The sequence below is a fragment of the Phaenicophaeus curvirostris genome, chromosome 23 (assembly GCF_032191515.1).
Source record: "Phaenicophaeus curvirostris isolate KB17595 chromosome 23, BPBGC_Pcur_1.0, whole genome shotgun sequence".
NCBI classification, from domain to species: domain Eukaryota; kingdom Metazoa; phylum Chordata; class Aves; order Cuculiformes; family Cuculidae; genus Phaenicophaeus; species Phaenicophaeus curvirostris.
In genome coordinates, this window is record NC_091414.1 from 2,180,816 (window position 1) to 2,194,236 (window position 13,421).

At 43.2% G+C, this 13,421-nt stretch overlaps 2 protein-coding genes across 3 annotated transcripts in view; one reads left to right on the top strand and one right to left on the bottom strand.

Moving 5' to 3' along the window:
- C23H1orf216 (chromosome 23 C1orf216 homolog) overlaps positions 1-13,421 on the bottom strand; it is a 281,686-nt gene that overhangs the window by 231,137 nt on the left and 37,128 nt on the right. The gene's annotated exons all lie outside the window — the stretch shown is intronic.
- THRAP3 (thyroid hormone receptor associated protein 3) overlaps positions 1-13,421 on the top strand; it is a 28,802-nt gene that overhangs the window by 1,714 nt on the left and 13,667 nt on the right. For both annotated transcript variants that reach the window (XM_069875339.1, XM_069875338.1), the window contains exons 2-4: positions 2,249-2,314; positions 7,126-7,211; positions 12,450-12,611. In XM_069875339.1, coding sequence (XP_069731440.1) covers positions 12,475-12,611 — 137 coding nt within the window. In that variant the 5' untranslated portion in view covers positions 2,249-2,314; positions 7,126-7,211; positions 12,450-12,474. The remainder of the gene's footprint in view (positions 1-2,248; positions 2,315-7,125; positions 7,212-12,449; positions 12,612-13,421) is intronic.

Genomic DNA, 13,421 nt, shown 5'->3' on the forward strand with positions numbered 1-13,421 from the left:
TCATTCCTGTATTTTAAATGTACAGTGATGTGTCTGATGCTGTGGCATGAAAATACATTTATTTATTGAAATAATACATGAAACCGCTTGGAAAATGTAGATTGGCTGATGGGTGGAAGAGGAGCCATTACCTGCTGCTTCAGTGGTGTTGGCCTGGAGTGCATTTGTAAGGGGCTGCATGGTCACATCTCAAATCGATGTTTTCAGGATGCTCTTTCCTGAGCGCATAGGCAATTAAATCACCCAATTACTCTTTGCAAAGGGCTCTTGCAGGGTTCCTTCCCCTCCTGGCAAAGGCAGGTCGTTATTTCAATGGTTCTGGTCAGGCCAGGGGAGGTTTTGGGTGTGTTGTTAATGTGCCTTTTGTGCGGGCACTGCCCTTAGTGCTGTGGCTGAAGGGGAGATCTGTTCTCTGGGCTGGCATTGCGTAACCTGATTTCCATTCATTTAAACGGAGGCTCAGCCTCTCCGCTTGCCTTTAAGGGAATATAATTGCAGAGGCGGACTATATTTTTGTAGCTCACTTGGCTTTCTCTTTGCAAAATGACAGTCTGCCATGTCAGAACTTGTTAATTGTTTAAGCAGCTATGTAGCCCTTGAACTTTTTTCCATATCTGGAAAAATGTGCAATACCCTGGGCTGTGTTTAGTGGCTGCGTGTGCCAGCACAGTAACGTGGGTTTGGGCTGTGTGGTTTCCTCTGAGTCCCAATGATATGGAGAGTCCTTCTGTGTGATGGGGCTCCTGCTGTGTGTTCAGCGTGAAGGAGAGAGGAACAGTGGTGTTAATTGTGGCTCCCTCCGGAGCTTGTGGAAGGAAATCCCACCAGGCTGTAGGAACAGCTAATGGTGGGCAGTGGGGCTGAGCTGGTTTGCCATGTGCTCAGTGTGTCCCTTGTGCTCCGAACTGGTCCCTGTTCCTGGAGCTGGGGGCTCTTGTTCAGCACACACTGCTGGCTGAGCCTGGGAGCGGGGCTTTAAAACCACTTTGTGGATTTCTGGGATTGGTCCCAGGGTGCGGAGAAGGTTTGTACAAGGGCTCATCTTGCCTCCTCTGTTCCTGCTGGAGCCACGCGAGGCGGTGCCTGGGAGCGACTAGGTGCCATTTTGTTTCTGGATGACAGGCTGGGTGCAGGTCCGGAGCCTCTTGCTAGAAAGGAAAATCTTTCCCTCCTCACAGTGAAAACGAGCACTGGCAAAAGCTAAATCGCTGCTGTTAGCTTTGAGAAAGTTAAGAGTTCTTGCTTAATTTAGCTTTAGCATGTCAAAGCTATGAATAGTAAAACCAAGGGATTACATTTCATGCCAGCTGAGAATTGTGTTTGCGCCGTTTCACTCCATGGTAACCGGAAGCTGTCTTGTCCATAAAAAAAATAACAGCGGCACAGAGCGATGACACCCAGCCTGGCTGCAGGAACACCAGAGCACTGGGTCCTGGGGGCTGTAGTTTCCTACCCACGGAAGAGTTTTCTGTCAGTGCTCTTTTTTCCTATCCAGTATGAAAGTACTTTGTGTGTTTCTCGCCTGTTGTATGCGAACGAGGTCTCTTAGCAAAGCCCTGCTCATAGCTGCTGCTCCTGTGACACGAGAGCGAATGGGCTGCTCATGATTTCATCTCCAGATTCGTCATCCGACCATTTTTAGCCTGTCATGATTTAGAGGGTAAGGTAGCCATACCAAACCCAAAAAAAGCCCCTGCTGTAGTGCGAGAGGAGCTGTAGTTTGCACAGCTACGCAGCCTGTGTCCACCCTACTGCTGCCTGCCTTGTGCTTGTACCCTTGGCTGCGTGAAAGGAGGGATGGAAAGCTGGCACCTAAACCTGTAGGTGTCTGCTCCAGGAGCACAAAGGTGATGGTGTGTAGGTGTTAGGCTGAAATTCTATTCTCAAGGGAATTAGGCTCAGTATTAATGATGTGAATATGTGCCTTAACAGGGGACTGTACACACGATATCTGGGTGGGGGGCGGGGGGGATATACCTGATTATTTCAGATCATGTGTATCTGTAAATTTCTACAGTTAATTAGTCCTGTAGGGCTGTGGATGAGGTTGGCTTCCTGAGTTAAGGATCTGTGTATGCTCTACCCAATTAGATGAAGTGATTCTGGCAGTCTTTTGTTACTGGGAAATGGTGCTGGGGTGAATGGCTGAGATCCGAATCCTTTCCTCTGCTTGTAAAATGTGAGCATTTGCCGGTGTCTCAATTGGTTAAAATGTGTTTTTCCTTTTTTTTTTTTTTTTTAAACTTAGGTGAGAGCTCAGTCGCTTCTAATAAAGCAGTATTGAGAAACATAATTGATGGGAGACTTATACAAGGTATGTAAGCACAACTTTGAAAACTCTGTCTTCAAATAAGCTTATTCCTTACATAGAAGTTTTCTGTGGACAAACATACACCTCTGTTTTGTAGCCTGGCAGAATGTAGGGATAGCCAGTTCCAATGGCTTGTGCTCACAATAGCTTTTTATAAAGGACATTTAATGTCATACCAAGTTCTGGAAGTCATTTTCCTTGTTTTCTCCTAAGGTAACAACATTCAAGTTAAGGTAGAGAGAAATCCAGTGCTGTCTTGAGAGTAAATGTATGAATGGTCTTGCTTTTTGCAGCTTGTAAATGAAAGTTGCTGGTGCTCGTGTTTTCATAGGTTAAATGTGTGCGGATTTGTAATCCCTTAAGACAGATCCAACATTGGCTGTCACTGTACCGTGTGTTTCAGAAGATATTTGACGTTTCTTTGGAAGCAGAGGTTCCAAGCTTTTCTAAGCGCATCGTGGTCACTCTAATTAAGGAAATGTGATGTACAGGGTCTGCAGGCTTCCAGACTGCCATGACCTGAGGGGGCTGGAAACCTCACTGGAGGTCACAGTTTATTCTTCTGTAGCTGTGTGGAGAGCAGCACAATAACTTCAGTTATGCACAAATTTGAATTCTTTTAGTTAACTGATTTGTGAAGAGTTTTCTTACATGAAGTAAATTGGACCATTTCTTGCTTCTCTTGGGGGTTCTGAAAGTGCGGGCGCAATGATTCACAGACCCCCAGCAATTCTGACAAGGGTTCAGCTCATCCAGGAACTGCTGCATGTAGCAGGGCTGCACCCTGAGGAAGCCAGTAGTTTTCAGAATAATCTGTTTTGTTCTGCTTGTCTCTTCCCAGGATATGTAGGTTTGGAAGCAAAAAGCTGATGGAATAGGTTCCACAGCCCCGCTTTTTTTTTTTTTTTTATTATGGATGTTTTTTTCCCATGTTAAACAGAAAATCGAGCTGCCTGACATCTGTAGCAAAAATGTCCAGATATCTAATCAGCTTTTCCTTGGATTTGTTTTCTTTCTGCTTCCTTGGCACTGAACTGTTTGAATAACAACATGAGGCTTTTTAAGCTCAAAGATACACAAAATAGTTTTTAGCCAAGTAACTCATGTCAGAATTATAGGCATGGAGTGGTGTTTATAGCTTGTCAAATTGATAGTAAAGTGGTAGTTCCACACTGCAAGCTGCAAGATCGGTCCTGTGTGGGAGAACGTGTGAACAGTCTTCCATTCCACAGAACCTGCTTCCAGTTATCTGAAACCACGTCTGGAGCTTGATCTTAACTTCTGTAGGGATTAGCTGAATTGTGTGAAAACCCAAATATGCTTGATTTGAAAGTCTACAGACTAGAGAGAAATTGGAACTGCTATTGACAAACTCGTGCTTCTCTTGCCATGGCAGAATAATTGGAACAAATGGTTTTTTCCCCCCCGAAGCGTGTTTGGCATCTCTTAAAGTGGAACACTCTGGTGTGGCTTGGGCTTTTTATTGGTTTTGTTTTTAGGAGCGTTGTCCAGGAAAATTTTCATTGAGGATGTTGCCAGGTGTAGTTGCAGGCTTTAGTTTAACTTGTCATCAGTCTCCTGAAAACACACACGGAGTGCTTGATCTAGAAAGGGGAATTGTTGAGCCCTTTGTCACCCTAATGAAATTTGAGCAGGGTGATTGGAAATGGCATTTTAATTTGCCATGTGCCAGGCTGGCAGTGGGAGCTGTGCAGGTGGCTCTTTTTTCTTCCCCTTAAGTGTTGTGTCAATATCAAGGATGAACTTTATTTTTGGTGCAAGACCAAACCTAAGCTTGAAAAGGAAGAATTGAGTAGGAAGTGAGATTATTAGACTTTGATTTTTGAACTCACAATGCCAGTGTATGTATTCTTTACTCTGGATGTTAATGCTGCCGCTTCCAGTCTGCTTGGACGTGTTGATAACAGCATGTTTTTTTTTCTAGTTCAAGTAAGTTCATGGCAAAATCTTACACTGCTACAGTACAAAGCTGGCTGGGCAATAGATTTTACACAGCAGTCATGCATAGCAAGGTTAATTTGTCACGCTTCTGAGTGCTCTTTTAGCACAGGAGCTTTAGTTCACTTCAGTACATTGACGGTTGTCAAACTTAACCGGTTTAAGTATATTATTTTCAACTTTTAGTCTAATGTTGGAGTTTGTGATAGTCAGACTGCTGTAGTCATTATTTTGATGTGCTCTTTGATCAGATGGGCAGATCCAGGAGCTGCAAGGGAAGAGCAGGTGTCGTGGCTGGGTTGGAGGGAGGTGGCTTTGTGGTGTTCTCTTGCTGTGCCCCTCTGCATGAGCAGCCAGTGCGCTGCGATCCCCACAGCAGCCTCTGCAGGTGCAAGCATGAATACTTGAATACAGGGAAAAATACTCGTTTGGGGTACAGGGAAAAAGAGGATTTTTTTTGTGGGAAATGAAACTGTTTTTTTACTGTTTAGTCCTATGACTTTTTTATAAGTGTATTTCTGTAGTGATTGCTGTTGCCTTATTATATGAGTACGCTTTGTAAGGTGTTTTGTTAGGATTATGTGTTTTAAGAATTAACTAATCTTGCTTGGGTTCTGGAGCTCAGGAGTAGGTGTCATAGAGCAGGCAGAAGGAGAATTAATTTTTTTCCTTCACTGATAATGAAGGCAGTTGTGAGCAGAGAAAGTATAATCATAGAATAGTTTGGGTTGGAAAGGACCTTAAAGATCATCTAGTTCCAACCCCTCTGCCACGGGCAGGGACAAAGTAGCAGCTCAGCTATTCCTCCCAAACTGGATGTTAGTGCAGCAGACACTGTGTGGGTGAGGAGGTGCCCAGGAAGGAATGTTTTTGCTAATGAGGTGCTGTCTTGTTTGCTTTGCATCCTACAGCAAAATAACTGTAACAGTTTCATTAAACGCTCGCCAGGAAGGAACAAGTGAATTTTTGTTGTCCTACATATAAGAGCTTTCTACAATGCTTTCACAAAATATTTAATATTAGCAAGTTAATGTTTTGTAAATGCTGTGAAATAAAGTGAAACTACTGTAAGGAGTTCTGCAGCATTCTGCACTCTTCTGAGGTAGGTACAGAAGCTGTTTCACTTGTTTCCACATGTTCTTAGTGTCTGTGCTCAGTGTATTACAGACAAATGTGAAGACAAACAAACTCCTGCCGTAGGAGGAGTTTGATAGGAATGTACTTGCTGTATTTTTCTCCCTAAGCTGGCACATTGGTGCTCTGTGGTACTGCAGCCCTCGATATCTGGAGATGGAGTGATTCCAGCCATAACATCCTGTTAAATGGCTTTCCTGTGTGGCACTGTGGTGGTTCTGTTCTTTAACATCTGTGAAAGGCCTGAAATGATGATGTGTACTTCTTGAAAGGCTTCAAAAGGAGTGGAAGGTGGAAAGAGACAGTCATAAAGCCATACAGGCCAGCTGGAAACAGGAAGCAAATTCCAGGAAAAAAGGCATTGTGAAAACTAGAAATGTTCTTCATTTGACCCATGGCTTGTCATATAGAAATGTTCCTCACGGTGTTCTGGAATAAGGAGTTCCTGGACTGTGATTTCTGCTTCAGCATTGAGCATTGACCATGTTTCCTACTTTCCTTCCCATGACTGGGAGAAAAGGTGGCTCTTCTTGCTTGTTGTGTCTTGTCTTGGTTCGTTCTTTGTAGTAGTGCTCTAAATACGAGAACAGAGATCTTCCTCGAGAGGATTCAGCCATCTCTTTGTCAGGAGGACACCTGAGGATTGCCACAAACTGTCATCACAACGTTGGTGTTTGGGGAATAGTTAAAAACCAAACAAACCCCTGGTGTTTTGTCACAAAGCAAGAAAAAAAGGTTATGGCAATTTCTTTTTTGTGGAAGTCTCTGTGAAAGGCTGGATGTCCAGGGCCTTTGTGAGGTAAAGAGCAAGATTTCTATGTACCAGACATTTAGATGGACAAATATGACAACAGCAAAAATATAAAACACGCCTGTGGAGTTCTTTATTTGGCTTTTTAAAGACTGGTAAAAACTAGTGGTTTAAGAAACCCCAAACCTCACAGAACAGCCACCCTTTTGGGTGAGAACAGGACTCTTACCATTTCAGAGAACGCATCTTCTTCAAGCAGCCTCAAAACCTTTTTTCAATGGACTAAACAGAAGAAAAGAATCACTTTAAACAAGTTTATTTTACGGTTGAACACCGAGTAAATGCTGTTCCTGCTGTTAGATCAGTGGTTTGATAACATGGAGTAATTTCTGAGGTGGTGTTTACTGTTGTTTTCTCTTTAAAGCTTGTCCCTCTCCAACAGTGCAGGGAAGGATACTGAGATGTGATTGTAGACCTGTCAGAACAGCATGTGGACTGGTGGCAGCACCTGCTGAAGACCCAGTGTGTGATGGATGAATTTGTCAGGAATTTTCTCTTGGCTTGTGAATTCATTAACACTATGGGAAAATCCTTATCCCTGAATCCAGTAAGACCACGCAAATGAGTTGAGAGAAGTGACTTAAGTAGGGCTGCAGCCATATAATGACAGCAATTAGTGTGCAAATAACAAGATGGGATGAGGGCAGGGGAGGTGAAGGAAGGAAGGAATAGACTTAAAATCTGGAAAGCTTGGAAGTTCTAGAAACTGTGTTCTTCATGAAAGTACATTAAAGATTTCACGATGAAGTGGGTGATGAAGTTCAGCTATGTTGAATACTTAAAGAAATTATGAACACTCTGGGTATGGATAGATGAGAATTTAAGGGACTGGGTTCCTGTTGTTATTGTTGGCTATAAGTACAACAACATACAGATGAAGTTGCTTCAATGCGTTTTCTTCTCATTGCAGGTTTGCTTCCAGATTTCATAACTGACAAAGCTGAGACAGTGAATCCTGACTGCTGAAGGGTGCGAAGTGTGAACCTGCGCAAGCAGGTAGGCATAGAAAATGAAACTGTCAACAGTGGTAAAACTGCCTGCCCTGGGATTTGGGATATACCTTCCTGTATTCTTTTTGTCCTGGTCATACTGCAAATTAAACTGACAGCTGAATTGTTTCTCATTGTTCCTGTTGCTGTACAAAAAGGACTGTACAGGACTTAAAGAAAAAGCTCAGACTTGCATCTTGGAATGTTTTGGCTTTTCAGCTGGGAAATGTAAGGGTGAAGTAGAACTATTTTTTGACTTATTTTGTATTGTTTTAATGCCTTGTTGAGTGATTTTTGGATTGAAACCCTGGTGACTTTGGGGACAAAAGGGGTGCTTTCCCCTGTACACCTTAACTGGCCAGATTATTAAATATCAGTGATCCGAATTGTTAAAACCCCACATCCCCCCCATCTGTTCTTTTGCTGAAGTGTTGCACTCATTCCAGTCAGTGGGCTGTAAAAGTTCTCATGAAGTATTAGGAATCATTCAATTTTGAAGCTGTGGTTGCTGGTGAAAGCACACAGCAGTATGAGACTCTTGACAGAGCTGAGCTGTTCTTTTGAGTTCTGCCAGAAGGTGAAACATTAACTTCCCTGTCACTGTCTCCTGACAAGACTTTGTCTTCCAGGCAAAGTCCAGTGGGTTAGTAGGAACATTCACTCTTCCATTGTTCTGACCCCTTTGAGTGGTATGATGGATTGCCATGAGGGTTTAGAAATGGAGAAGGCAAACTGTGCTCCTTGAAACACCCTCCAAAGTTTGGGAAACACTTATGTTGAGTGGGAGACTTCTGGGCTGCTGGTTCTCCATGGCACTGCAGCGCCACCCTGTCCGTTTATCAGTAGGACTCATGAATGATGTAATTGGTCTGGATTAAAAATAGAGTAAAGCAGAACATTTGTAACAACACAGATTAATTTTGGGATGTTACAGATTAATTTTTGGATGTAGATGAACAATTAATTATATTGACAAGATAACAATTTTCTACACGGGTGTTGTTGCTAAGGTAGTAATTAGTGAAACTGCACCTCAACAGAGATTCTCAGTCTTGGATGTCTCAGATGTTTTTGTTCTGGTTCTTTAGGAAGTAGAAGTGAATCTCTGCAGGATACCATCCGCAAAGGTTACTGTTAAGCATCAAAAAGGGTTTACTCTGCCTTTGTCTTCACTTGAGTAGCCTGCAGTTCACAGTGTGCATCCTGTTTGGATAAGATCCATAGGAACCTTAGAAACCAGGCTTTTATTGCTTTCTTTCTAGATGCTGAAGATTCACAACAGTTTTCTAAGGACAGAAGTCTTGTAGCTCTTGACCAGAACTTGTTTCCTGCTGTGTTTGCTGCCTCTGTAAGAGCCTTCCCTTTCTGAAAGGCGCTGTTTGAGGTGTGGCAAATAAGTTATCTTTAAACAGCTCAAGAACTTCCAGAAGAAGTAGCTTGAATAAACATTACTAGAACTACTTGCGGAGCTGAGAGGCCTGTGTTGCCTGCTTCTCATCCCAATAACCAGGTTTGAAGAGCTCCTGGCGTGAGCCTTTGAGGCCAAGGTGGGAAGTCTGTGATGCTAAGGGGTCATGATTTTAAACTAGAAGACGTTTAGACTAGATACTAGGAAGAAATTTTTTTATGTTGAAAACACTGGCACATGTTGCCCAGGGAGGTGGTGAATGCCCTTTCCCTGGAAACATTCCAGGTCAGGTTGGATGGGGCTTTGAGCAACCTGATCTGGTTAAAGATGTCCCTGCTGCTGCAAGGGGCTTGGATTGGATGGCCTTCATCGTCCCTTCCAACCCAAACCATTCTGTGATTCTATATCGCTAAGGTGGCAATGCTCTCCTGTGAGAAATCAAATTCCCTTGAGCTGCTGATTCCTGTCAAAGAGTCTCACAGCTTGAGCAAACCCTGCCTTTGCTTTCTATAAACAAATAGAAGGATTCCAAATGGTTTGTTCCCATAAGAGAAGTTTACCGGTTTGCTTTACTGTTCAGTGAATCCATGGCTAGTGCTCATTTTCAAACAAGACTGAACTCTGCACCTTTGGGTTGGTGGTACTCCCAGCACATGGGGACCTGCAGATTTTTCATGCTCTCTGCTGAAATGTCCTCATTTCTGACAATAAGAATCTAAAAAAAAATTATAATGCATAATAATGTGGTTTTAGCAGACTGAACAGCACCCTGTTAGATTTCTCTCAGTGATTTCACATAATTTACTTTGAATATATGGTGTATGAATGAATTTAGCAAACTAATTTGGAATACGAATTGTTTCTTAAATTGTTCCTTGTGATGGGGTATGTGTTGAATTATCAGTTGTGTTGTACAGCGTAGTTTTACAGCAGATAAACAAGCTGTAAAGTGTCTGTTTGCCAATAGGGTCACGCTTTAACTTTCAAACTCGGCATACGTGGGATCAGTCCTGATCTTCTTGGATGTGAGGCCACGCTACCTGGGAGGATCTGCTGCAAAGCTTATAACTGAGTCTGCAGAAAAGACAACCTGAAACAGGACAGTTTTTCAAATTCCTGGCAGTGTTTCCAAGAGTGAATCTCCTCCAGATGTGTGCAGTCACGCTCGGCTGCTGGGAGACGAGACCTGGATCAGGCAGTGGGGATCAGCCATGTCCCATTCCAGGTAGAAGTGGAGCCAGTGTCATGGGGAGGCAGTGCTGTAGCCGTTAGCAGGAAGGAGATGGGACCTCTGGCAGAGCAGATTGCTAATGACATCTCCCTAGTTCTGTCTAAGCGCTCCAACTGCAGTCCCTGCTTGGAACTGGACATGCTTTGCCTTCCAGTGTTCAAAAAGCAGCATCCCCCTATGAGCTGTGTGAGGCTGTGTGTGCTCTGGGGAACTTGTGCTCAGTGGGAAAACCAAAATGGTAAGTTTCACAGTTGGGCTTTGCTTCATCTACAGGCATCTCTTTCTTTAAAACTTGAGTAATCCTTAGTGTGTTTTATAAGAATATATCCTACAGAACAGGGTTTTTTGTGCTTACTGGCTGAACGCATTTTCCTTAATTCTTAAAACAAATAAATGTATATCATAATAGGTTTATAACTACAGTGTTAGCAGAGGGGAGCTGAAATGACTCGGTGTTTAGTTTGTTTAACCTTTTGAGTGCTGATGGAGTGTCGCAGCTCAGTTTCTATTCTGGTAGGAGTCACCTCACAAGTTAAGAATGAGTCAACTTTAAAAATATTGACAAAGATAAAGAAGACGAGAGCACTTTTGGCAGACATTGTGCATACCAGACTGGTGCTTGGCTGGCAGGGGCCGTGGAGCAAAGTGAAATACAAAGACTCTTAAACAGCTCAAAGCAGGTGATGCTTTCTCTTGTCTACTTCAGGGTCTTCTCAGGCCTTACCAAGAGTCCCTGCTGTTCTGACTCTTGTCAGCTCTAACCATCTGCTTTTTCTTAGAAAATGACTTGTTTTAGAAGAGAGAGAAAGGAGCAGAGATGTGGTGAAAGTTGCTTTAATATCAGTGAAAGGGAAGAATGGGAACGTGTAACATGATTTGTAAAATCGAACACAACTCCCCATTTCTGGAACCCACCAGCTCTTGTGATGGAGAATGACCCAGTTTCCCAGCAGTTGCTCCTTTGATGGGTGTTGTGCTGTTCCTGGAAGTGCCCTGGCAGTAGCTGGAGTGTTTGGTAACCACGTATGTAATTTGGCTTTGGAGAGCAACTGGAAGCGAAGACGTTGCAGTTCAGTCCACTGGAATCTGCTTAAAATGGATACAGCAGCAGAACTCAGTTTGTTGATCTCCTGTGCTTGCACAGTGCTTATTTTGTGCTCTTCTAGGGCGACAGAGGCTAAGGACTTCTGTTTTCTTGAAGAGAACATGTTCTTGGAGGGTCTCAAAGCCTCAGATGGTTGTAGAGTGCCTTGTGTATTAAAAATATTGATTAGGTTTTTACTATGTGATCCTTTGTGTCTCTTACGTATTTTAAGCTTCCTTAAGTAACATGAGAGAGAGTATCTGATGATTTGATGATGACGTGCTGATTACGTATTAGAAATAAATAGATCCAGTACATGGATTTATCTTCTTCCCCACCCTGCCCCAATTACTTTTGACTATGCAGATTTTACTAACTTTGAGGGGGAGAAAATGTATTGTCATGTAGAAGTTACTAAAGAATCTTGTTAAATGCTAAATTGCTTCTGATGCTGTGAATGAAACTTGTGTTGTTTAGAGGGAACAGTTTTTCCTCTCAGCTTCGTCAGCTGCATCTGGAATTGCAGAGTTCAGATCTTGATACCAACTGCTAATGTGGAATACTTAGTGATCCAAACATTTAGCTCAAACTAGCATTTACTCCCTTTCCCAGCACACTCCCGAAACCTCCAGTTTCTAGGAATGATCAGATAGTGGTGTATCTGAAACAGGTATGTGGTCAGATTGCGCTCCCTGAGACGTCTTTTAAGGGACAATTTACCTGGATACAGTCCTGAAAATAGCCCTGGTAATTCATAACGGCAGCTCTTATGTTTTGAGTCATTTAATGCTATGGTCTAAACTCTTCTGTCTCTGGCGTTCGAGTGAATCTGTGAATATTTGGAAGGACGTCTGAATTATTTTGGCTGCGACAGAACTCGCTGGCTGATGCATGCGTGTGACTGATGACAGCAACTGCACAGGCAGGCAGGGCACATACAGCCAGGGTTTAACCCGAGCGATTGTAGCAAGGCAACTCTGTACAGACAGGGTTATTTTCATGTATATTGGATTATCATTTTTGTTAGTGATTCCTTCTGAAAATTAAGATTTTAGAGGGTGGGGGTGGGTTTTTATGATTTTCTTTGTTGGTAAGCCTTTTTGTTTCCTCACTGTTCTTTACACCATTGACACCTGGCTGTGTTACTAGTGATGTGACTGAAATGAACTGGTTTGTCTCTTTAAAGGTGTCCTTGCTCAAGCTGGCAGCGAGGCCTCTGCCTGTTCTTGGCTTTTGCATTAGCTTGCTGCTTTCAGCTGTAGCGCTCAAATTTGCAGTTACTCTGGGCTGAAGGCCTTTTATTCTTTTTGCAGATTTCCTCCTTAGACTGAAATAAACCTTCTATTTTGAGCCCAGCACCATTCGTCTGTTCTCAGGCAGGCACTTCAAACACTTGTATTTCCACTCTGATCAAACTTTGTGTTGCTCTGGAATTTGTCAGGCTGCCAGATGTTGCCCGTTCTCTCAGATTTGCTGTGTGACTTCATTTTTCAAATTCATTTTGTTTCCCTGTTCCCTCCAGGTACAGCTGGCAGGTGCTTGCAAAGATGTCTAAAACTAACAAATCGAAATCTGGATCCCGTTCTTCCCGTTCGAGGTCTGGATCAAGATCACGCTCGCGCTCCTTCTCCAAATCTCGCTCCCGTTCTCGTTCTATCTCACGGTCGAGAAAACGCAGGCTCAGGTAAGTGTGCATGGCTCTGAAGCCAAAGGGTGTAACCCTGTGTTTCCTCTGTCCTGTTCAGATGGTTTATCACTTAGTTCTTTGATTAGATTCCAGGACAATAATGTCATGTGGCTTAGGCTGTTCCCTGCCAGCCTGAGCTGTTTTTGAAGTGTTTTCAGCGAGCCAGGAGCATAAACTGTGACTGTTTCTCAGCATTGTCAGGATGCTTCTTGCGAGTCCTCGATCTAGTCTCTGTAGCGTCACTTTTTGGTGAACAATAATCTTTTCTGTGCAGATCTTCTTCCCCTTATATGAATATTGACAGCTACTCCAATGTACAGTTAAATCTGGAGGTGTTTTTGTTAGTGTAGCTTGTTGGGTTAGGGATGCAGCCCACAGTGAGGTTCTTGCAGCCATTTTAGACTGGGCCATCAGAGAAGAGATCTGTACTTCATTTTTCCTCAAAGTTTTTAATAGAAGCCTGTGTCAAACTGAATGTGTGTGTTTTCCTCATGTTCTTCTGCAGTGCCAAACGCTGCTGTGTGTAACGGGATAGCCCTTTGTGCTTTTCTAGTGCTAAGCACATGCAACCTCTGAGATCCGATTTCCTCTATTAAAGGCAGCCATGATCAGTGATGGGGTTTCAAATTGCCAAAGCAGGACCAAGTGAAAAGAACCCATAGCTTTTTATCCCAACCTGAGATTATTTTATCAGATTGGAAATGGTTTTGATCAGACATTTGCTTTACAGCTGTGAGTGGGAGAGCTTAAGTGTGTGTTCCAAGGTCAGAGTGGGGAAGAAGGGCTGGAAAGGTCCATAACAAAACA